Source organism: Gadus macrocephalus, chromosome 4 (genome assembly GCF_031168955.1).
Source record: "Gadus macrocephalus chromosome 4, ASM3116895v1".
Lineage (NCBI taxonomy): Eukaryota > Metazoa > Chordata > Actinopteri > Gadiformes > Gadidae > Gadus > Gadus macrocephalus.
Genome location: NC_082385.1, coordinates 29,336,585 through 29,361,883, shown reverse-complemented (window position 1 = coordinate 29,361,883; position 25,299 = coordinate 29,336,585). Strand labels below are relative to the sequence as shown.

At 44.5% G+C, this 25,299-nt stretch overlaps 1 protein-coding gene and 2 long non-coding RNA genes across 4 annotated transcripts in view; 1 reads left to right on the top strand and 2 right to left on the bottom strand.

The window, feature by feature from the left end:
• Positions 1-9,166: 9,166 nt before the first annotated feature.
• LOC132455322 (uncharacterized) lies at positions 9,167-11,211 on the top strand. Its single transcript, XR_009525187.1, has 2 exons — positions 9,167-10,961; positions 11,058-11,211. It is a non-coding gene; the product is annotated as an uncharacterized LOC132455322 (long non-coding RNA).
• A 769-nt stretch (positions 11,212-11,980) lies between these two features.
• The window catches only part of ptger2a (prostaglandin E receptor 2a (subtype EP2)), a 19,394-nt gene continuing 6,075 nt past the window's right edge, over positions 11,981-25,299 (bottom strand). For both annotated transcript variants that reach the window (XM_060049095.1, XM_060049094.1), the window contains one exon: positions 11,981-12,572. In XM_060049095.1, the coding sequence (XP_059905078.1) occupies positions 12,261-12,572 (312 nt within the window). In that variant the 3' untranslated portion in view covers positions 11,981-12,260. The remainder of the gene's footprint in view (positions 12,573-25,299) is intronic.
• LOC132455328 (uncharacterized) lies at positions 19,354-23,392 on the bottom strand. Its single transcript, XR_009525193.1, has 2 exons — positions 23,149-23,392; positions 19,354-23,047 (listed from the first exon to the last, which is right to left on the bottom strand). It is a non-coding gene; the product is annotated as an uncharacterized LOC132455328 (long non-coding RNA).

Here is a 25,299-nt window from a genome sequence, read left to right as displayed (position 1 = left end):
AACGTTTTCTTTTTGATAGGGGTGTGAGTGTGGGTGGATGATGAAAGCACAGGTGCAAAGGTTAAACCAGCACTGGAGCACCATGTCATGTTTCATTATCTACAAACTCCCACAAGGGGGTTGCATAAACTGGGGACTCTTTTCACCCCCTGGTATCGACTGAAGTTGGAAAATCGTCGTCATGAATAATAAAAGCTTGCACATTTTTTGATGGAAGTTAAACAAGAAAAGGAAAAGCAGAACTATGAGTTGTTATGTTTGCAACTTGAAAAGGGTTCTGTAATACTACTGGGGAGTTGTGTGCTGGTTGCGTTATTGCTTAATGGACCGATTAATTGTTTGATTGATTGGTAGCGAAAAACATTGTTGCACATTCGTCACTACCCTTTAAGAATAGGCTAATTAACCCCAAAGGTATAATATGTCATTTCTGCTGGATTTCTCTTGGTCCAAACATTGTTGGAAACAAATCGGATTATTTTAGTACCCAGCTCTACAAAATATATAACATAACAACTATAGTCATATTTAGACATACCTTATGCAAATTTGTTGTGGTTTTTCTCCTTTTCTTCTGTTTGTCTGTCTATCTGACTGCCTGTTTGTCTCTTGTTGTCATTCTTTCCCTATTTGTCAGTCATCCTTTAATTCTTCTTTCTTCCTAGCACACACGCACGCACGCACGCACGCACGCACGCACGCACGCACGCACGCACGCACGCACGCACGCACGCACGCACGCACGCACGCACGCACGCACGCACGCACGCACACACACACACACACACACACACACAGAGACACACACACACACACACACACAAACACTGTTTACCCTATTTATCGTGTGCTAAATGAATGTTCATATGGTCAGCAGAAGCCTACTGAAGACAGAAGGCCGCTCAAAGCCTGTCAGGACTATGCTGATCTGTGTAACGACCCAGACAAGCTCAGACAGGGGTTCCTGCTTACCGAGACAAGCCAAAAAGCTTGGGCCATCTTAAAGCCCACATTCAGCTAGCTAGGGGAGAGAGCTGTCACCCTTTAAAAAAAAAAAAAAACACGAAAGTGACTTCCCCTATGCCTGCTGTAACCCACAGATGAGGTTTCAGTACGGAAAACCATTTCTGTGATGTGACCTCTCAATATGACTGAACAACATAAGGTTATGCACAAAGTATAAACGAATAAACGCACAATTACGAAAGGACCGTTCAATTTCAGGTTCATGTTTGCTCGTTGTCAGACAGCCAATCACAACAGCCCTCTGTAACCAATAACGTCGGAGGACACCAAGGCCCAGTTCCAAGGCTGGAGAGAAAATCGACCAATTAGGGGCACATGGAAAAAGATGGAGCGAACATGTGAAGTCCGGACACACACATGGACGATTCGTGTGAACGGAGGTCTTTTGTCACAAGCCAGCAAATCTGGTAGCGATCAGGACGATCATTTGCTGAGAATCTGTGGGAATCTCGAGGAGAGACGGGATATTGGATCGTCTCCGGTGGAGCAATGTGTACCTAGGGATGATAGAAAGTGACATGCCTTCCATGTCCCTGGTTTCCGAGCGATGTGCACGTGAAGATATGAATGTGTATGCACGATAAGGAACGTATTGTCACAATGCCTGAATGCTAATCCTCAACCCCCTCCCCATTCTGAGTGCATTACTCAAGAGATTCATTAGAGTAGCTGCTGCATGTTCTGCAACAAGTGGAAAATGACAACATCCCTTTGAATCAATCCCCCATAAAAAAACGACATAAGGAAAACGATTGCCATTCCCTGTTTCGCCAGAGGTGATGCTGTCCCTTCGGTTTAATGTTCCTCTAAAGGTTGCCTTCAGAGGAACATTAAATAGCATTATAAGAATAAATAGCATTCATTCTTATAATGCTGTTTGATGGATGAAGGGAGTGACCGGAAGACTTGATTTGAAGCCCTTGTTGGAATCGTCTTTATTTATAAAGGGTGATTCAGGTTGTTGGGAGTGGTATTTAGTCATTGAGTGGGTGCTTCTTTCCAATGCGTTTACCAAAGTGACGTTATGTTGTTGAGGAGCAAATGTTGCTCAAAGATGCCTACACCCCAGGAAAACTGTGAATATTGAACATTTTGGCCGGGAGTCAACATCCAACTAGACTGTCAACCAGTAGCCCGAATGATTAGGTACTGAATTATAGATGGAAACATTTCAACAGGGTTTGCATATGGCAGAATTGTGTGCTAATCCTTTGTTGATACTTAAACAAAGTAAACAAGTAAACAAAGTAAACAAACACACACACACACACACACACACACACACACACACACACACACACACACACACACACACACACACACACACACACACACACACACACACACACACGCACACACACACAGTGGCAATTTCTGGCAATTTCTGCCTCGATCTGCCAGTATCAGCCTATACAAATATAATACACTGTCTATGCCTCTTCCATCTCACGCCCCCCTCCAAATCCCTCATTCTGTGCGAGATTGCTGGTGCCGTTCGCTCTCAGCTAAGCCAATCATAAAAGAGCTTCTATCATAGGACACAATTCCCGATAAAAAGGAGGAATTCGGTTTATGTTTGCTGTCGGACGTTTTCATCGACCACCCGTGTCGCCGTCAAACATAAGCGTTGTTATAGTTACGTGGCAGTAAACACATGATATAGAAAACCTTGTTTTATCTAGGCCCGGAGATGGATGACAGCCTAGTTTCAGGGTTTTCCTCGCCTCCAGATGTTTACCACATGTGGGCTTTATGACGACGAAAGAATGTCCATAACAAAGTGTGAGAACAATGCAGGGGGATCAGCAAGAAACCCACAACGCTTGCCGAATGGTTGGGTTAATCTATTGTCTACGGATGTATTTATTCATTGTTTTTGTTTCATAGCTGAAGTTGTGAGACACAAAAAAAACTAAAAATGTTTGCGTCTTGCAAAACTGAATAACGTCAAGTTTATGTTCCCAAAAATGGTTGAGTTGCAGTTGAGGGTTTATTTAAGAAATGAATGAGTAATGGATTTCAAATTACATTTTGCTTATTTATACGCATCATACACGTTGCATTTAGAATCAAGCCCGTAAAAAAAATTGGAAGCCACCTATGATTCTCCACGAAAGCTTCAAGTTAAGTATGAATACTCTTTGGTTTAGGGTCAAGCAATGTTGCTCAGGAATGCTCATAGGTGTGGTTTGTGGTTAACAACAATAGTCGCCAATTACCCTGCTCTGAACCAAATTGTACTTTCATATGACAGTTTGGCTGTTGGGAGTGAGCTGGTTGCTGATTGGCCAGCAGGACAGAGGCGATGACAGCTGTAACTATATTTAACTATTTATTAATGTTTGTATATACTTAACTGAAGCACGTTCGTTGCATCACTGAACAATCCCAACTTCCTAATTTAAAATAAAATAAAATCCAAAAACCTATTTTTATACATATGAACCTTTATGTAGAACTTTTTCCCTAGAATCCAGTTTACCAGCTTATCCCGCTTACCTTGCTCGTTCAATCCCACACCGTCTCGCAGGGTTGAGTCATACGTGGATGTATTACTGTAATGTGGAGAAGAAGAAAGAGTGGGCTGAGGACAGAACAGAGGAGGAGGAGGAGGAGGAGGTGGTTTCATGGTTTTCTAGAGGAAATGGTTTCCTAAAGGCCGGGTGAAAACAATGAGAGAGAAGAGAGAGAGAGGTAAAAATTATTTGTGTTCCATGTAAACTATTCAGCCATAGCCATTCTTGTGATGTGTTCACCCCCAGACGTTCTCTGCGCTTTAAATGCTGCCGGGGTCACACCAATAGACGATGATGATTAATCGATAGATCAACTTATGTCTTATATCCCTCATAGTCCCACACTCGGTTTACGTTGATAACCTTTGACCTTCTGAAATGAAATCAGGAAACAAACGAATGACTCAGACTCCTACCTCTTCTGGCAAGCTTCCTACACGCAGATGAAACAAGGTTCCAATTTCAATCCATTTTATCTTCCTTACAACCGTATACAGAAGGCTCACTCCCAAATCAAATCAGTGCACTTGTAGCGCTTGTTAGCTAACTTTAGCGCTCAAATTGGCGTGACCGAGCCTCAGTTCGGGTTTAAACAGGAAGTTCCATATTTGGCGTCATTCGGTCCGTTGTCTTAACGTATGGAATGTTACGGTGGACATTTCGGAGCCAGAGAGAAGATGGCAAGTACTCTTCCATGAAATCCAAGCTCAGCCGTTCGATTTCCTGGAAGACCTTCTCCTTCTTGATCTCCTTTGTTTTGCAGACTTCTGACGATAGTATACTGTTTACATTTCTATCGTACAGATTTCCAGATGTTCCCAGATATCCAGCCATCCCATTGCGCTTTGATATTATGTTTTGTTTTATTTTGGGCCATCTCAGACAAGGAGACGTGCACACACACACACGCGCACACACACACACACACACACACACACACACACACACACACACACACACACACACACACACACACACACACACACACACACACACACACACACAAACACACCAATTGATCCTCTCCATAATAGAACAAAGGCGAGCCCTGACATTTTCTCAGGCCAACATATGCATTTAGACACTTTTCTTACACACACAACTTTTTCACACACACACACGCACACACACACACACACACACACACACACACGCACACGCACACGCACATACGCGAACAGCCTCCTCTCCATTACAGTAAGTGTGGAGTGTGGGTCCAGATGGGGACTTACAGAGGTAACAATGGTAATATTACACTCTCTGTTCTCTCCCTCTGATACTGATCGCTTTCCCCTGGTCGTTCTCCTCTTCTGGAGGGCCCAGCTAATGGCCGAGTGTCACTTCCATTTAACATGAAACATTTAGACATGAAACATTTAACATTTGAAACGTTAAATGCATCCAATTTAGTGGAATGCTTTTATCCAAAGCAAACGAAATACTCTGTGCTTCAATTAGGAGCCTCAATAATCCAAAGTCATGCGAACGGTGACCCCAAAATGGCGCCGGCAAGCGACAACAAAGCACTTGTCTAGAGACCTGAAGGTAAAGTGTGTGAGGAGAAAACTAAGAGGACCCCGTGTTCTTCCGAAACTTGAGCCAGAGTGAATCCAACCAACGAGATAAGCTGGATCAAAGACTGACTCGAGGAAATTATGAAGGCTGTTTGGATGATTTCTGGGTAAACATGTGCTAGGTTACTTTGTAATTGGAGGTCGTTTTACTTATTTGGTACATTTTATAGTTTGTTTGACTCAGATTTATTTTTTAATGTGAGTAAACACATCCCTGATATATGTTGCCCTGGCAGAATCGTAACATCCACTTTCATTTCCTGACATGAACATGATCGCCTCGCTTGAATATGAAGATGTGTAGCAAACTACAGTGCATGCCCTTTGGTTTGTGACATCACAAGTAGGATGTATCAGAGCTATCAACTCCCAAGTAAAAGCCATACTGTGTGCACTTCCTATTGTGAGTCACAAGAGGGAGGGGGCTAGGATAAATATATATATATATATATATATATATATATATATATATATATATATATATATATATATATATAATGTAAATCTGTTTACTGACTAATGAAGTCATTTTGGAAAAGCAGAGCGCACAAATTCATTCAGTGTTCTTCCCTAAGGGCAAATTGAACATAATTCCTTTTTCACCTTCAAAACATATTATAATACGTCTTCAAAACACCTGGAAATAAACTAGTTTGGGCAGGGTTGGCATAAATACACCAAAAATAAAGAAGGTAAAACATTCTCTTATTTTTTCATTATCTTTATCTTTGGAAAGGTTAATGCCCGTCAATCAATACCGTCTTCAAGAGTGCCCGTTTTACGATGGCTTCCTAAAGGTCTGAGATAATGAGGTGATAGACCATTTTGTCATTACACAAAGCGTAATTTCAGACCACCATTAGTATTCTGTTTGTGTGTGTGTGTGTGTGTGTGTGTGTGTGTGTGTGTGTGTGTGTGTGTGTGTGTGTGTGTGTGTGTGTGTCTGTCTGTATGTTGTTTTTGTGTAGACACATTTGAAGGATTGTACACAGTTTCACATGCCAATGTTTCCCATTTGGAAAATGAATTGCTCTAGTTGTAAACGGAAGGATCTACCAAACAAAATAAATCCAGCTTTTTCGACAGCAAAGTACTTTCATTAGTGGGTTTTATGAGTCTCCATGCAAGAAGAGCCCTATTTATTCAGTAAAGTGCTACTCTTCTGCAGACCTGACCTGCCTTCAAATGACTCCATTAAGCCAGTTTATAGGGAAAACAACATTGAAAGACAGAGCCACTTAAAATAAAATGTGCCACACAGTGTCTTTCATAGATAGCAGCACAGTCACGTAATGGAATGGGCTTGCATTAGTTTCAGGTTAAAGGGATGATATTATGCCACCAGGTGTGAGTGATTGGCCATTACAAGCCGGGAGTGTCCACATAGATGTATGCTGGATAGATCAGTTTGATCACTTAAAGACCGATTTTCAAACGGCTTGTAACGGCTAATCACACTCACACCTGGTGGCAAAATATCACCCCTCTAAGGAAGAAAATGAAACACATTCAATTAATTAATTCATTCATTCATTCATTCATTCATTCATTCATTAAATGAGTTTCAGATGATAGTTTGAAAAGTCGGTGAACAATTACAAAACTTAAAAGGTAAGTTGAGCTCCAAATCAGTTTTTCATCAGTTCAAACTCATTCTGTTTGGGTATTCAGAATGGCTGGTGACCATTTCTGCGTTAACTAAAATGTATGAAGCTGAACTACGGGGCATGAAAAAATACAAAAGGTATTTCACTTGCTGCTACAAAAAACACTTTCCCAGAGTGGTAGTTTCCTATTGGCTGCTCACCCTAGCCCAAGCGGTTGGGACGTTGGTTTTGACGGCGATTGACCACGCCCCTCGCAATCGCTCTTATGGAATCCAAATAGTCATTATTTTTCCTTAAACCTTTACACCTTTATTTTTATCGACTTTAGGAATTTCCTGTGCCGAAGTTCGGGTGCCTTAAGGAGGGAGCAGGGACATAGCCAGGAGGGGGGGGGGGGGACAATCGTCCAATATTTCTTCATAATGGTAAAGTTAGATTAAATTAATAGTGCATATATTTCAGTTTCCGTTCAGGACTTTAAAAAAAAAAAATAATAATTTGGCCAACCTCTGACCAAGGGGGGCCATAGCACCCATGTGGCTACGCCCCTGGGAGGGACTTTATTTCATAATGGACGAGAGAGAGAAGAGAGAGAGAGAGAGAGAGAGAGAGAGAGAGAGAGAGAGAGAGAGAGAGAGAGAGAGAGAGAGAGAGAGAGAGAGAGAGAGAGGGGGGGGGAAGAGAGAGAGAGAGAGAGAGAGAGAGAGAGAGAGAGAGAGAGAGAGACAGAGAGAGAGAGAGAAAGAGAGAGAGAGAGAGAGAGAGAGAGAGAGAAAGCTACTAACTGGGCTCATGGACTTGTTTCTGAACTGTAGTTGAATGAACTACAGGGTCAGAGTCACTCACACTCAGGTAAAACCCCACTTCCTCCCTCTGTGCAAACCACTGGAGTGCAGGGACAAAAATGTTCCAATCAGACGCTCAAAGCGGCGGAAGCAACGCTTCGATTAAAGGGAATGAAATCATTTATGGGTGGGGGGGGGGGGGGGGGCATCTGTATAGGATCTGGGTTTGCTCAGTCTGGACGTTAAGGGTTCTGAAACGAGGTCCCGGGAAACAGGAAATGTGGTGGATTATGGGCAATAACTGTGAGTGGCGGTTAGTGTGTGTGTGTGTGTGTGTGTGTGTGTGTGTGTGTGTGTGTGTGTGTGTGTGTGTGTGTGTGTGTGTGTGTGTGTGTGTGTGTGTGTGTGTGTGTGTGTGTGTGTGTGTGTGTGTGTGTGTGTGTTGACAGATCCTGAATGACAAGGTCTAGAACTTACCGGCAGTGATCTCCACCTCAGCGTCATTCTTTGATTTAGCTTATCAGTTTTTTCCACACGTCTTGGATTCGCTCTCCGACCTTTATCACCTAGAACAAAGAAGGCTGTTGTTTTATGACTATGGCCTCCCACCAACAGGTCTGTCGGTTGGAAAAAAAAGTGTTTCATATAGAAACATTTGGAAAGTGAATTCTAAACTAAATCTTCCCACTGTTGTTTAGCGTCAATAGTTGAGCCCACTGGACTAGAGCCGGGAGAGAATGTTCCGGTCTTTTGAATTACTTCGGAGGGAGGTGAATCCGCCGTAGCTGTCGAAGTGCACTTTACCCCATTGTTGCTAAGCCTAGCGAGAGACAGGGAGAGACAATAATGTTTAATTGTTCTACGTCTGAAGGAGTAATATAGCTACATTTGAACTATTAAAAGTCCCTGTATAATTGCCCATTTAACACTTTAAAGGTTTTTCTGGCATTGTTTACTTTTAACATTCAACCTGTTTAAAATATGAATTAACTTGCATTTAAATGTACATTTTGTATTAACATCATATACATTGATACAGATGTGCATTATATTGTCCCTCACTTTATTATTATCAAGGATATTGTTCGATGGGAGCTCCTGGAACTCCCTAGTTAAAAGTAATTCTCTCTCTCCCTCTCTCTCTCTCTCTCTCTCTCTCTCTCTCTCTCTCTCTCTCTCTCTCTCTCCCTCTCTCTCTCTCTCTCTCTCTCTCTCTCTCTCTCGACACTCGAGGTTGAGGGGTGGAGGGAAGGTGGAGCTGGAGGGTGAAGCCGGTCAGACAGGCCTCAGCGTGCCTCCTCTCAGCCTCAGATCATGAGATCTAGATGGGGCTCCATCGGGAGCTGGCTACCTGTGAAGAAAGAACGTCGGGGAGGTTGGAGGTCGAGGTAAATGTCTGTTGTTGATATGGACAGTATTTGCTCCTTCTTCTGTGTGGGCATCTTTCAGAATCCCCGCCTTTCGGAGTTGTACGTGTCGTTTAGTAAGATGACGCATTCATAATATTGGTTGGATTGACTTGAGCAAGAGAAATATACACGATATATGTTTGTGTGTGTGTGTGCGTTACATTTGTGTGACTCTGTGTCTTGTGCATTTGTGTGCTTTTCTTGTCTTGTCAGACGGATAAGAAAGCAAGTCGGACGCAATGGTTTGGAATGAGATGGTTTATTGACACAAGCTGCACAGACCCTCTCGCTCTCTAACACACACACACACGTGCACAAGTGCACACACACACACGCACACACACTCACAAACAGAGGGACCTTCTGACTAACATTTCATTCCCTCCCTCGCTCTAGCACTCACGCTCACATACACATATACACAAGCTCAGGACACCAGCTCATGTTTGTTTTACAGTACTTTCTACTGACCATAACACATCATATTAATTTTGTAGGTAGCATTTTGGTTGGATTCAGGTACATTTCAGTGCTGTCTGTGCTACAAAACACACATTACATTACATGGTCGTGTACAAGTGTTCACATGGACATTCAGACTCACACTCATGCTAATGCAGGTGTTGGGTCAGGTATTTCCCTATGACACACAACAGGACAAAATCACACTGTTCAATGTGAATCTCCCCTTAAAAGTTGGATCAACACATCCCAGGAAAAACATGGGAGAAAATAGGCCTGCTCTTACACATACACACACATCGCATACAAACACACACATGCACTCAAATATAGTGCATTCACACACACACCAGTACATTAACATACCCATACACACACGCACGCGCACACGCACACACACACACACACACACACACACACACACACACACACACACACACACACACACACACACACACACACACACACACACACCAGCTCATACAGTAACACTTATAACTTGGCAGAACATCCACAGTAAGCAGTAAATGGTTAATTCATGATTGAGTCGGGATCGTAGGCAGCAAACAACACGCAATAAATAGATTCAGACACAGTCTCAACAATAACAGCCCACACAAGACCAATGCATCGATGCTTACAACAATGGCAAGGGCAACCGTTGGATCAAACAGAACAGGAATTTTGTGGAAAGAGAACAAAAGTGGAAATTACTTTTACGACATTCACACAACTATCACTTGGCTGGCTTGTCTATGGTCAAACCATAACCCAAAATACACAATATCTCTATCTCCAAACAGAAAGCAGTTGGCTAACCAGTGGATTAATATGAGCCGTTGACAGCCGCTTGAGGCAAACAATGGGCTTTATATGTCTCCAGAACAATTTTTTGGCGCATATAAATGTTTAATTTGTCCACGTTTATTGAGTGTGAGTCGGCTATGGGTCCAAAGAGACCCGTTTTAACAGCGCTGAGGATTTCCCTGCTAAATGTGTTTCCTTTCGGAAATGAAAACACAATTCACGTGTAACCCAACATTTAATAAACTAAGATGGAAGCTATTTATCTCACACTATCTAGAACGTTGATTAGCCTAGGTTGGGGGGGAAATTAATTATACTTAGCATGCGATCGGAGGATTAAAGCTCAACAACACCTCGATACAATGAATAAGGAAATAGACAGAAAAAAGTTTGAGACCAGTGCTGACGATTTTGAAGAGCATGTGGATCCGCAGAATACACAACATGTATCATCAAGTTTGAACTAATTGAATGCAACTTTGAAACAAAACAAGTATTCTTTTTTTCATCCAAATGTGTCAGTTACGCCTCTCGTTAACTTGCCCTTTGTTTTCTTTCCAACTTTCTGTCAAGCCTGAGGCTAGCTTTAACTAGCTCCCTCACAAACCAGGGTCAGAGACTTCAGGAGATTTTCTTCCCTTACCATTCCTGCTAGACCCTTTGTTCCATAGGGTAGTGTCGGGTGACTCAAGGCGTGAGAGTGCAAAAGGCTTTAACCTGGAGTCCATAAGAACTGCCTGCCGACCAGGCAAAAAACATGGCTCAAGGGGTGAAGGTACAGAAGCTTCAAGTGAGAGTGCAAAAGGCTTTAACCTGGAGTCCATAAGAACTGCCTGCCGACCAGGCAAAAAACATGGCTCAAGGGGTGAAGGTACAGAAGCTTCAAGTGAGTATGGAAGGCCAGAGGCAGACATAGAGAACAAACATAAACTGTGGTTTTCAAATTGTCTCATGTTGGCAGGAGAACGTACAACAACATCACTAAGATCAAATCCCTTTTGAACCATTCTGTGCTCCTTGGCAAACGGCCAAAGGAAAGGAGCCTACCTAGCTTACTTTGCATCACCCGCTTCCTGTGGAAACATTGGGTTCGGTGCAGTCATGGATTGGGATGGGCTTCAGACACCTTTATGGCCACATATTTTTCTGCTCACTAAACAAGATAGTCCTGTTTCAGTTCACAATCTGCCCTCCGATATTGGAAAAGCCTGTTTGATTTGGGTTCCTGGTCTGTACATTATCTAGGTTTGGTTTCAAATGTGTTTCAAAACGCATCGTACCCTGAATGGACCACGCCAAAAAAATTAAATAATAGAAATCAGTGGACTTGATATCCTGTTTTCAATCAAGCAAACCTCGATCGGAGATGTCTTTCCTCATACCCTCTTAATACATAATACACGTAAGTTCACGTTCAATTCTAATTCTCACGGCGCCGCCGCCGAAAAAACAACGACAAACACAGCTCTGATTACGCAACTCGATCCCAAAAACAACGAGACGGAGCATGCGAAAACACAGGCGTCCTGTTGGAGTGCAGTGGACACGTGTAGCGAGGGCCGGTGGGCCGTAGGGGTTGGCCGGGGGGGGGCTCTGCTGACCCAGAGACATCTCCACGGCACGGAGAGGCCACACGCGGCCGCAGCCACACGCGGCCACCCCAGGACTGACGCATCCAACTGCTGACTCCCGCTTATTGGGAAAGCAGAAGCTTGCGGCCCCGGGCGTGAAGGATCGGGTTGGAATGGCGTGGGGACGGGTAGAGTCATCGTCATGGCGACCATGTCGGGCAGTCAACACCCAAAAAGCAGTTTCCTTTTTTTTTTTCGCCAGATTTTGCGAGGGGAAACTTGCAGCAGCAACAACAACAACAACAACAACAACAACGACATTGTCAGGTTGTTGTCTTTTGCACCATGTTTCCCGTCTCTCACGTTCCACACGGTCCCATCGTGGTGAGATTGTCACAGACGCGCACTGCGCCGCCCCCCCCCCCCCATAGAGGTGCATTCAAGCATGGCTTTAAGGTCCTGCTCCTCCCTCTGGCGGGGTCAGGAGTCAGAGGTCAGGGGGGTCAGACGTCCATGGTGCATAGGGTGGACTCGGACCCCGGGCGGCGGCCGCAGTCGGCCGACGGCGGCTGGCTCACCACCAGCCGAACGTTTCTGAGCCGCTGCTCCGACGTGGAGGACTTGAGGGCGGAGGCCCGGGGCGAGGCCAGGGGCCGGCTGCACGCCGACGCCCAGCAGAAGTGCAGCACGCTGGGGGACCAGAAGATGAAGACCCAGGGGTCGATGATGGAGTTGACGGAGATGAAGCGCAGGGCGTTGAGCTCCGCCGGGTGGGACTCGCTGGCCTGGTCATACGAGTTGAGATAGACGCGCACCTGGGGAACACACAACGTTCGCACACCTTACACACGGTTTATCGACATTTACCGACTTTCACAAGGATTTACCAAAAAAGAGTCTTTTTCACCTGCCCGAGTAAAACATTCGACAGGCCGAGCAATTGCTTGAATACGATAACATGATAATGATAATACTTGGTGATGATAACATAACCTGTTTTTGTTTTCCCCTGCTATATGGTCAAGTCCTAGCCTGACGATGTCATACTCGTAATTCTAGTCAGAATATGAGTCTGAGACCGAACCATTGGGCTGTGATTATAGGGCGGAACCAGGAAGGAAAATGCCTCTTCGCTCAATTGGATAGACCTAAAACCAATCAGAGCAACGCAGTATGTGACGTATGTTGTGCGACGCACAGCTACTCTCAAACTAACTCAACTGAGCGCACGTTCGAAGAAGTAGAATTCGAACCGAGCGCTCTTTGGTGACGTGGTTGATTACGTTAATGTGTATCATCTGTCCATCAACGTATAAAGCCCGCCCTTACAATTTGATTGGTCAGATCACTTTTTCGAGGCCTTGAATACCTCCCAACTAGCTCAATTCCAGACTGAATCTCCCAGACCAAAAATTTTGTGGGCGGAGTTCAGGCTGGTATCCAGGCTAGTCAAGTCCATCTTTAAAGCTGTGAATGTTGGACCCAGCAAAAAAATATACGTTACACTTTACTATCTTTACGTGGTGTAGGTTATTTACTCAGCACTCATGTTGTATTTGTATTCACAGACAGACAGAGAGGTGGATACAATTGATAACGCCCTTGGCCACAACTATCCTGTCTAGTTGTGTCGTGGTTCGCACACAAGGTGAACCCGGCGAGCTGAACATGTGCACAGCAAAGCGTTGCCAGTGCTTGTGTCAACACACACAAAGACGGTGGCACTGAGGTCACGTCAAGCAGGTCCACTTTATCAAATAACTCCCTTGCAAAATGTCAAAGGATTTACATCTCAAGCATTTGCTCTAGACCACTGGATCGTTTGTAGCTATCTACGCAAGTGAACGGTCGATTAATGCATAGAATGTAACGTCATTTTTAAATGAGCCAGTCATCTTCATATAAGTATGTACTACTATCTAGAAGACGGTTTCATCTAAAGAGAATTGCAGTTCATTCAGATCCATGTTGAATGGTTAGAATGGTTGCAGGAAGAGGTCAGGGCATCTTGCTTAAGAAAACCTGCGATGGGCAACGGGAATCGAACCTGGTACCCTTTGACTGGCAGCCATACACCCTTACATTTTATCTGGAGGAGGGAGGCTGATGGGAGGTTAAGGCACATATGATTATCGGAGTACCGCTGTCCAATATTCATCCATACATTGATCGCCTTCTTAATCGACTTAATAAGGCACCAGGAATGCTTGGGAAACAGCAGTTTAATGACTGCTGTGGGATTCTAATACAATCCCAGGAAACCGTGACAGATCACTCACTCCCTCCCTCCCTCCCTCCCTCCCTCCCACTCCCTCTCTCTCTCTCTCTCTCTCTCTCTCTCTCTCTCTCTCTCTCTCTCTCTCTCTCTCTCCCGGCCCCCAGGGGGGTGCGGGGGAACAATGATGTCATGTTTCCTAATACATTTTCACATCTTTCTACACTTATTTCTGCAATCGGTATATCGCTCCGTCTATCCGTACCTTTTTCTCTTTTAAGGTTTCTTTTTGGCAGGAAAACTAAAAACTGTTCTCTCTCTCTGTCTCTCTCTCTCTCTCTCTCTCTCTCTCTCTCTCTGTCTCTCTCTCTCTCTCTCTCTCTCTCTCCCTCTCTCTCTCTCTCTCTCTCTCCCTCCCTCTCTCTCTCTCTCTCTCTCTCTCTCTCTCTCTCTCTCCCTCTCTCTCTCTCTCTCTCTCTCTCTCTCTCTCTCTCTCCCCCTCTCTCTCTCTCTCTCTCTCTCTCTCTCTCTCTCTCTCTCTCTCTCTCTCTCTCTCTCTCTCTCTCTCTCTCTCTCTCTCTCTCCCTCCTCCCTCTCTTCCTGTCCCTGGAGGGGATCTATTTCCTCTAACCCTCACCAGTGCCCATCCCCCTCGCTTGTGGTGCGGTGCTTGATGTGAGGTGGAAGTGAGGTGGGGAGACAGAGGTCCAATTTCCTGAGCCCATGCCCGCGTTGTCACCACGGCAACTGGCTCCATCAACACATCCCTCCACCCTTGATGCCCTGCAAACTCATTTCCGTGCCCAACCGGTCCAAGAAAACTGTTGGGACTAATGTGTTGAAAGCGATACATTTTGTGAAGACAAGTAAAGAAATCGAGAACTCAAATGAAGAAGTGAAAATGACGATATATTTGCTTCCCTAATTTACTCGGTGACGATGTTGAAACAATGAAGGGAGATATGGCAGTGCTGAGTGATTGTGTTTAGGCTGGAATATGTTTGTGTGGCAGGGGCTAGCCATTGACTAATGGCCCAGATGTCTTTTTAATCACTTGCACGTGCTGCGATAATTACAATTTCCAGATAAGCAACTTATTATTGTGCAGTATTCGTTCCTGTGTGTATGTGTGCGTGTGTGTGTCTACGTCTGTGTGTGCCCATCATTTTGCCTCTACATGCTGCTGTGCGTTTGCACTATGTGAGCGTGTAAGAGGGAGCGCACTTCAAACAAAGATCAATGTTTCTGATTTTCGGGAAAGAATAAAGAAGGAATAAAGAAACCGTAAAAGTCGTCTGTGGCCCTCACAGTTCATTCCTCCGGCTCTGCTCACTCACTGCAGGCCAGACATCTGTAAGTACTCTGTGATGTGGGTCCGGGTGGCGAGGGAGTACATGCCAATCAGAGCTGAGGGCTTGGGCCTGTTTCTCCCAGAAGGGTCCAGCTGCTGCAGACTGGGCAAGTTTGATTGATGGCAGCCAAAGGTGTTACCTTCTGTCTTTGGTTATGAAACGTCTATAACGAAGACCACACACCCAATCACCAGAATGCTGTGCGCTTTCACTCCACACAGCATCATGACATAAAACACACACGCCGTTATTAATACAACGTGGGTTGAATGAACCTAAAATAACAATGTGATTATTATGCGATCACATTGTATCATACGTTCTCACGCTCCCATTTGACGTAGAGCATAGGCGAGGCGAGGCCATAGCCGTGAGCACATTTCATCTGGAGAGAACATCAGACGAAGTGTGCAGGCTCACTACTAGGGAAAGTCAGCGTGCCATTTTGACGTGTCAGTTCTTTAATGTAGTAAATCACCCGGGTCAGCACCCACAATCTCTCACTCTCTCTCTCCTTTTTGTTTTGGTTTAAACTATACCTCTCTCTCTCTCTCTCTCTCTCTCTCTCTCTCTCTCTCTCTCTCTCTCTCTCTCTCTTGCTCTCGCTCTTTATGTTCTGTGTTTAAAGCATACCTATCTCACCTCTTTGTTCTGTGTTTATACTTTAAATCTCACTCCCTCTCTCTGTTCTGTGTTAACACTATCTCTTTCTCTCTTTCTCTCTCTGTTCAAACGATATATCTCTCTCTCTCTGTTTAACATATACCTCTCTCTCTCTCTCTCTCTCTCATCTCTCTCTCTCTCTCTCTCTGGTCAAACTATATATCTCTCTCTCTCTCTCTCTCCCTCTCTCTCTCGGTCTGAGTTTAAACTATAGCTCTCTCCACCTGACAGTACAATACTCCCTACAGCTACTTCCATCATGAAGGGCACATGTAAATCGATGAGTGGTGACCGGTCTGTACTGAGTACTGTACTGTACTGGGCAAAGGGTTCACGTGTGGTACAACTGCTTTTGTTTTGGACTTTGTGGTCCCGCCTTTCACGCTTGAAATTAAGGTTTATCTTGTTCGTTCTTACTGCGCCGTTTTTACTTCTGTAGCTCTTTTCCAGAGCTACAGAAATCTCTTTCTTATAATATCTATGTCTCATTATTGCAACAATATTAATGTGGTTGGGCCAAGTCTGCAAGTCTACAGTCCATCTGTCTCACCAACTCTGTCCTCTCTACCCTCTTTTCCTCTCTCTGTCTGTCTGTCTGTCTGTCTGTCTGTCTGTCTGTCTGTCTGTCTGTCTGTCTGTCTGTCTGTCTGTCTGTCTGTCTGTCTGTCTGTCTGTCTCCCCCTATCTACCGTCTGTCTCTGTCTCACCACCCCTATCCTCTCTGTTCTTCTGTCTGTCTGTCCCTCTTAAAATCTCTGTCCTCTCCACCTTCTGTCTGTCTGTCTTACAGCTCTCTCCTCTCTACTCTGTCTATCACACCATCTCTGTCCTCTCCACCCTCTGTCTCTCTGTCCCTGTTAAAACCTACCTTCAACCCTTCTCAATTATTCATGCATCAGACAAGATTGTTATTAAGTAACAATATGGCACACAATGTCTGCACACACACACACACACACACACACACACACACACACACACACACACACACACACACACACACACACACACACACACACACAGACACACACACACACACACACACACACACACACACACACACACACACACACACACACACACACACACACACACACACACACACACACACACACACACACACACACACACGTAGAGGCATAAACACAGCAAGTACAAATGGATCATATTACGTTATTCTGCAGATATCAAACTACAAGTGGCTTAGTCTGTGTGTGTGTGTGTATGTTTGTGTGTGTGTGTGTGTGTGTGTGTGTGTGTGTGTCTGTGTACTAGAGAAAGGAAATACATTGCTTATTCTGTGTTTATATTTTATTCATTTTGATATAACAAACAGTATGTGTGAGTTTGCGGGTTTACACATCTGCACCTGTAGGAGCTATCAGTCACAGGTGTTTGAGTGTTTATATATTTTTCAGAAATAATCATGATAAAAGAGAAAAAATATATATATATTTGTATATAGTTTAATATAGTTGTATAAGAATGATATGAGTTTGTTAGGGATGTCAGGGGCCGTATTCACAAAGGATTTTAGGGCTAAAAGTAGGTCCTAACTGGCGAATTTAGGAGTAACTCCTAAAAATAATGGGCGTGTCACTCTTAAATTTAGGACTCCTAACTTTTTTCACTAAGAGCAATTCACAAAGTATTTTAGGCCTAAAAGTAGCACCTAAGTCTAGGAGAGCTTAAAAGTCCTCAAGAGGACTCCTAACTCAGTAAGACCTATTCACAAAGAATCGTAAATGCCTGCGAGACGAAATGTTAGGGTATTAAACTTGTTGTGGAGTTAATCGCAATGCAATAACATCCCCGACTAACAGGAATAATCCGATTTGTCCCGAAATAAAATGTTTGCCCATACTACGTTATTTAGCAACAGGTGCAATGCAACTTTGCAATGCCGACGATTTAAAAATATCGCAACCATCAGTCAGCCGTGCCATAAACTTTCCTTCGGACATTCAACAATTACACAGGATCAAAGCCAACTTCATGGCAATAGCAGGTATGCCCGGTGTGGTCGGTGCTATTGACGGGACGCACATAAAAATAATTGCGCCATCAAAAGACGAGGACGTGTTCGTCAATAGGAAGAAAGTGCATTCCATCAACACGCAGGTTGTTTTTGATGCAAATTTTACATAGCCTACTGGATGTTGTTGCAAAGTGACCTGGATCTTCAGCTACCCATGATTCGCGCATTTTAATGGTGAGCGGTCTGAGGCAGCTTCTTGATGTAGGGCTACCAGTTGGGTGTCACTTGCTGGGTGACAGTGACTATCCATGCAAGACGTGGCTCTAGACACCCTACCTCAATCCACAACCGGGAGCACAGTTAAAGTATAACATGTAAGTGATTGCGCATATTACGCTTAGTCCTACGTGTAAAACACATCGTATGTGTTTTTTTTAATCCATATTTATTATTGTTTACTGATTTCTTCCATGTATGCTAGAGCACACAAACATACACGAAATGTTGTGGAGAGAGGAATTGGGCAGATGAAACGTCGGTTCATGTCCTCCACGGTGAAATACGCCTCACCCCAGAGAGGGCAAGCACAGTCAATACTGTATGTGCCATTCTACACAACCTCTGCAAGCGGAGGAACATTCCACAGCCAGACGATGATGATGGCGATCAACATGACAATGAATTGGCCGGCATTTAGGGATCACTTTGAAACCAGCACATTTTAGGTAAACACTTGGCACAAATCAGTCAACACTTGTGTAGTTCATAACATTTATTTTCTTTTAAATTTTACGTATTTTTATTGTTTGCTTTCTCTCTCTATTGTACGTGCAGGCTACAACGTCATTATCGTGGTCTGCACAAAATTGTCATCATGCGTGTATTCTGCTAACTGCACTATAACTACTTAATAGGAATTCATTTCTAGCCTAGGCTATTTCCTTGTTTTTCGGTGATTCAGTGGCTCGTCTGAACAACCAATCACCGAACTGACTGCTTCTAAACTCGTGCACGAGAATTGACGTAATCCATAGCAACGGCGCGTCACTCTTAGTTCACTCTTTGTGATTTATCCTTAGTAAGAGTAGGTCTCAGCGGCTTTGTGAATAACTTTTAAGAAAAAACTCCTACGTAAAATGTTTTAGCGCGAGTTAGGAGCACTCCTAGCGGTAAGATAAAATGCTTTGTGAATACGGCCCCAGTTCTGTAAACCGAAGTGAATTGCAAGGAATAAATCAATTTCTGTTCAGGATGCCACTGTGAATGTGTATAACTATGTAATACATTTGTAATACACGTTTACACAGTACATATGTAATACACGTGACATGTGTAATACATGTGTACATGGACGAAATATGCAAAATATCTTGTGCACTCGAATGTGTTTATGTGTGTTTGTGTGTGTGTGTGTGTGTGTGTGTGTGTGTGTGTGTGTGTGTGTGTGTGTGTGTGTGTGTGTGTGTGTGTGTGTGTATGTGTGTGTGTGTGTGTGTGTGTGTGTGTGTGTGTGTGTGTGTGTGTGTGTGTGTGTGTGTGTGTGTGTGTGTGTGTGTGTGTGTGTGTGTGTCAGTGGAGGCTTCTCCATTGAGGAGAGGGAGGAAGATACTCCCTAACATTGTTGAGAATAAAAAATGTAGATTGCCCAGACTACTGTAATGAATTAATGCCCTTAAATATGAGTAGTTCAATGCCTTTGAATAAATAATGTTTGTTTCCCTGGGTGAAGGGACATTAGCACCCCCTATCGCCTATTGACAATTACTTCAGGGAGGAAGGTCCTCCCTCAGCCTCCGTTGACTCCCATTCATTTCCCCGAAAGTACTGGCGGGCCGGTGAATAACATGGGTTTCAATGGGAGAGAGGAGGGAAGTCCTGCTCTGAGTGGGTGTGACCTTCGCAAAGCAGGTGAAATCATCTGAAGGATAACGAGATTCTAACATTTGCGAATAAAGTGTACAATGGAAACATTGGAAACAGAGGGCATTGTTCATGTTTAATTACAAAGCATTCCATTCATTGAGTTACAGTGCTAAGTTAGCGACCAAAGAAACAGCTAGACCACTTCGCAAAATCGAGATCACCAAAAGAAATGGCAACGTCAGTGTTGTGGGTGCTACATGGTTTGCTATATACTCATGGCTTACTGGTAGCATTACTAGCAATCGACTGTATTGCTGGCCCTGTTTGCTAATGAATAATGGCAAATCTCCAACGTGGGCTGTTCATGGTTTCACTGATGTGAAGTGTCAAGTTCACGTTGGTGCTGCTATGCGACTTTCCTTGCAAGCCACCATGCCTATAGATCAGGGGCCGTGTTCACAAAGCATCTTATCTTACCGCTAGGAGTGCTCCTAACTCGCGCTAAAACATTTTACGTAGGAGTTTTTTCTTAAAAGTTATTCACAAAGCCGCTGAGACCTACTCTTACTAAGGATAAATCACAAAGAGTGAACTAAGAGTGACGCGCCGTTGCTATGGATTACGTCAATTCTCGTGCACGAGTTTAGAAGCGGTCAGTTCGGTGATTGGTTGTTCAGACGAGCCCACTGAATCACCGAAAAACAAGGAAATAGCCTAGGCTAGAAATGAATTCCTATTAAGTAGTTATAGTGCAGTTAGCAGAATACACGCATGATGACAATTTTGTGCAGACCACGATAATGACGTTGTAGCCTGCACGTTCAAGAGAGAGAGAAAGCAAACAGTAAAAATACGTAAAATTTAAAAGAAAATAAATGTTATGAACTGCCTAAGTGTTGACTGATTTGTGCCAAGGTGTTTACCTAAAATGTGTTTTCAAAGTGATCCCTAAATGCCTGTCCACTCGGTACCACACGGCCAAATTCCTTGTCATGTTGATCGCCATCATCATCATCATCATCATCATCATCATCGTCTGGTTGTGGAATGTTCCTCCGCTTGCAGAGGTTGTGTAGAATGGCACATTCAATGATTACTGTGCTTGCCCTATCTGGGGTGAGGCGTATTTCGCCGTGGAGGACATGAAACCGACGTTTCATCTGCCCAATTCCTCTCTCCACAACATTAAAGTATAACATGTAAGTGATTACGCAGATTACACTTAGTCCTATGCGTAAAACACATCGTATTGGCTCTTTGATGCCTTTTATTTGTTGAATCCATATTTATTATCGTTTACTGATTTCTTCCATATATGCTAGAGCACACAAACATACACGACCGGTTGTGGATTGAGGTAGGGTGTCTAGAGCCACGGTGTCTAGAGCCACTTCTTGCATGGATAATCACTGTCACCCAGCAAGTGACACCCAACTGGTACATCTCAAAAAGCTGCCTCAGACCGCACACCATTAAAATGCGCGGATCATGGGTAGCTGAAGCTCCAGGCCACTTTGCAACAACATCCAGTAGGCCATGTTAAAATTTGCATCAAAAACAACCTGCGTGTTGATGGAATGCACTTTCTTCCTATTGACGAACACGTCCTCGTCTTTTGATGGCGCAATTATTTTTATGTGCGTCCCGTCAATAGCACCGACCACACCGGGCATACCTGCAAGTGCCATGAAGTTGGCTTTGATCCTGTGTAATTGTTGAATGTCCAAAGGAAAGTTTATGGCACGGCTGACTGATGGTTGCGATTTTTTTAAATCGTCTGCATTGCAAAGTTGCATTTCCCCTGTTGCTAAATAACGTAGTGTGGCCAAACATTTTATTTCGGGACGAATCGGATTATTCCTGTTAGTCGGGGATGTTATTGCATCGCACACTACTCCACAACAAGTTTAATACCCTAACATTTCGTCTCGCAGGCATTTTACGATTCTTTGTGAATAGGTCTTACTGAGTTAGGAGTCCTCTTGAGGACTTTTAAGCTCTCCTAGACTTCGGTGCTACTTTTAGGCCTAAAATACTTTGTGAATTGCTCTTAGTGAAAAAAGTTAGGAGTCCTAAATTTAAGAGTGACACACCCATTATTTTTAGGAGTTACTCCTAAATTCGCCAGTTAGGACCTACTTTTAGCCCTAAGATCCTTTGTGAATACGGCCCCAGGTTGTTTGAAATAATGTTCTTGTTCTTTTACTAGTTACTCTGACCGTTCTGTTGGATATTGTGGAAAGGGTGTGGAAAGGGTGAATGATTCAGAGCATGATGCATATTAAATGGCATCACTTTTGGTCTTGAGTCTTTTCTTAAAACAATTGTAACTGAAAATAAACATAGCTAAATTACATCCAATAACCTCAGCCATTGAGGGCAAAAATAGGCCCCGATTTTTTTATTTACTTTTACAAATCAAGAGCAGGCCTGATTTGACTAATGGGCTTTCCATCCTTTCCTTCTGCCCTTGTTGTCCATTTCAAAGATACGCTGCCCACCAGCTTTCAGATTACAGTGATAAAACTGGTGGCTTTGTATCCATTTTATTTTTTTATTCACATAAAAAAAAAAAATCACTATCCCTCCCTACTATTTTGTAGTTCACCAAAACACCCTAAAAAAACTTGAGTCTCACATTCTTATGCCAACATACACCAACAGTGCAAGCAGGCCAATGGCAACCAAGCGTGCAGTCCTTCCTTCCTCACTTTAAAAACCACCAGCCGCCACTGTGTGTGTGTGTGTGTGTGTGTGTGTGTGTGTGTGTGTGTGTGTGTGTGTGTGTGTGTGTGTGTGTGTGTGTGTGTGTGTGTCTGCATGTGTGTGTGTGTGTGTGTGTGTGTGTGTGTGTGTGTGTGTGTGTGTGTGAGAGAGTGAGAGAGAGTCTGTGCGTGCCTTTATACCTTTTCATCTGTGTTGATGTTTTTGACTTTAAACCATATTGACCTCACGGCCGAGAAGTTATGCGTCATTAAAATTGATTTCACTTGTAATGACGCCTAACTGCTCGGTCAACCACCTCATCTGTCTTTTTCAAGGTTCTTCTGATTACTTCAGTCTGTGAATCTCTTTCTCCCCAAACTCATCACTTAGGCACCCACGCGGTAAATTACCATCGTATTGCTCTGCAGTGCCATTCTCAAATTAATAACTCCCAACAGCCCATAAAAAAGAAGGAACGGGCTGTCATTCACCACTGTCTGTGAGCGAGACAGACTGCCCTCCGCCGCGCCAGAGCCACCACCCAATCAACCAATCACTGCATTGTGCCGCTAGAACTGAAACGTCCATTTTGATTTAAATGCAAAACGATCCACTCCTCCTCCTCTTCTTCCTCTCTCCCACTCCTCCCATTCCTCCTCCTCTTCTTCCTCTCTCACACGCCTCCCCCTCTTCTTCCTCTCTCCCACTCCTCCTCCTCTTCTTCCTCTCTTCCACTCCTCCTCCTCTTCCTCCTCTCTCCCACTCCTCCCAATCCTTCTCCTCTCCCTCTTCTCCTCTCCACCTACACCTCTCTTCTCATGATTCTCATCATCCTCTTCCTCCTCTCCTCCGCCACATCCTCCTCTCCCCTCCTCCTCTTCCTTTTCTGCCCTCCACCTCTTCCTCCTCCACCTCCTCTCTCCTCCTACTCCTCTGCCTTCTTCCCCTCTCCTCCTCCTCCACCCTCCCCTTCCTCTCCTCTCCTACTCCTCCACCCTCCCCTCCTCTCCCTTCCTCTCCTCCTCCTCCACCCTCCCCTCCTCCCCCTCTTCCACCCTCCCCCTCCTCTCCTCTCCCCTCCTCTCCTCCACCCTCCTCCCTCCCCCTTCCCTCCTCTCCTCCTCCTCCTCCCCCCTCCCCCTCCTCTCTTCCTCCACTGCAGAAGGAGCAGTTAAAGTGATCTAGTATGGTGGATTGCGTTTGGCCCCGGTCCCCAGAGGTCTCTCCTCTGCAGTGGTCTGCCAGTAGGTTAAGGTAAGCAATCCATGCAGAAGGGATGAGGAGGTGGGGAGAGTGACTGCAAGGACGTGCCACTCAAAGACCACCAGCCTCGTTAGGCCTGGGACGGCGGTGAGGAGTCCTCGCTCAATGCCGTGTCTGACGTTCACGTTTTGCAACTCCATGAAGGGATTTTCATGAGTCAGAGCGAGACTGTGCATGTGTCCAATTCATTTCACCCATTTCACAATGTGCGTCGGTGTTGAAACACGTTCAACACTGTTGTTGTCACAGCTCAACGGGGTTCTGGCCTCTCACATGATATAGGTTGTGGGTTTGATTCCATAGTGACGAGGTGCTTCGACAACGGTCTTCTACTGTGTTTACTCTATTCTAGTCTTTTTCGATAAAAGCCACCACTAAATAACTAAATAGTTAGAGATTAAATAACATTTGGTGCACAAATAAGGTTGTTAGGTTTTATATTTGACACTATTTCTAAGTTTGTTTGTTAGTTAGGTTGTTAGGATATATGTTTTATACTTTTATAGATATTATTTCCTTTCTCATCTATCTTTCATCGAGCTAATCACTGATTAGCATCTTCTGGATGCTAATCAGTGGCAGACTGCCTCAGGTCATTTATGAGCTTTGGTGAACACTGGGGTTGCATTCCAAAAAGCATTCCCCACGTCGTCACTTCCTAAACCTCTGGGTGATCCCCTTGAGCTGTAGAAGCAGCCTGACTCCGCCCACGACCTCCGCAGCCGACGTTCCCTTTAATGAGCCGTTTGCCCGTATGATTGCAGGTATTTACGACAAGGAGAATGTGATCTCTAAATTATTATGGACAGTAGACTAAATGCTATAAGACTACAGCTAGCCATCTCGTTCCAAGATTTTCTTGTGTGGAGTTAAAAAGATCATCCTTCACACTAAATTTTTCCGTCTCATGAGCTCCGATCATGCCCGGCTCTCTACACACGGTCAACAAAAAATAAATAGCAGGCGGCTGGCACGGCTCTAAATGCCGCGTTTCCACTGCAGGGTGCGGAACGGATCGGATCGCAAAGGGGCGGTAGGGAGGGGGCAGTATAGCCCAGCTCAGTTCCGAGGTCGCGTTTCCACTGCCGACAGTACCCTTGGTGGTAGGCCGGATGTCAATCGCCGCGGCAGCTACGTAAACATCGTAAACAACGTCTTCCTCCGCAAGAATGCAGACGAACGTCTCCACCTCCTTGTTCGCCCAAGCAAGCTTTTTACGCGACATGTTAATTGTAAAGAATAATACCTTGAGGCTACTGTTTGTTTGTTTTTATCCCCGCGTCACCCGGAAGTGACGATTCTGTCGACCAATCAACGGAGGGGGGGTGTAGCTAGAATTCCAGGGTACCCTTTCAGGAGTCTGGTCTTGTTTTGGGTACCGCAACGGAGGAGTCCCGAGAATGGGGTCGGAACGGGTACGGCAAAGTCCGGGTCACGCCCACTTTTGGCAGTGGAAACGCGATCCGACCCGCACCTTTGCGATCCGATCAGTTCCGCACCCT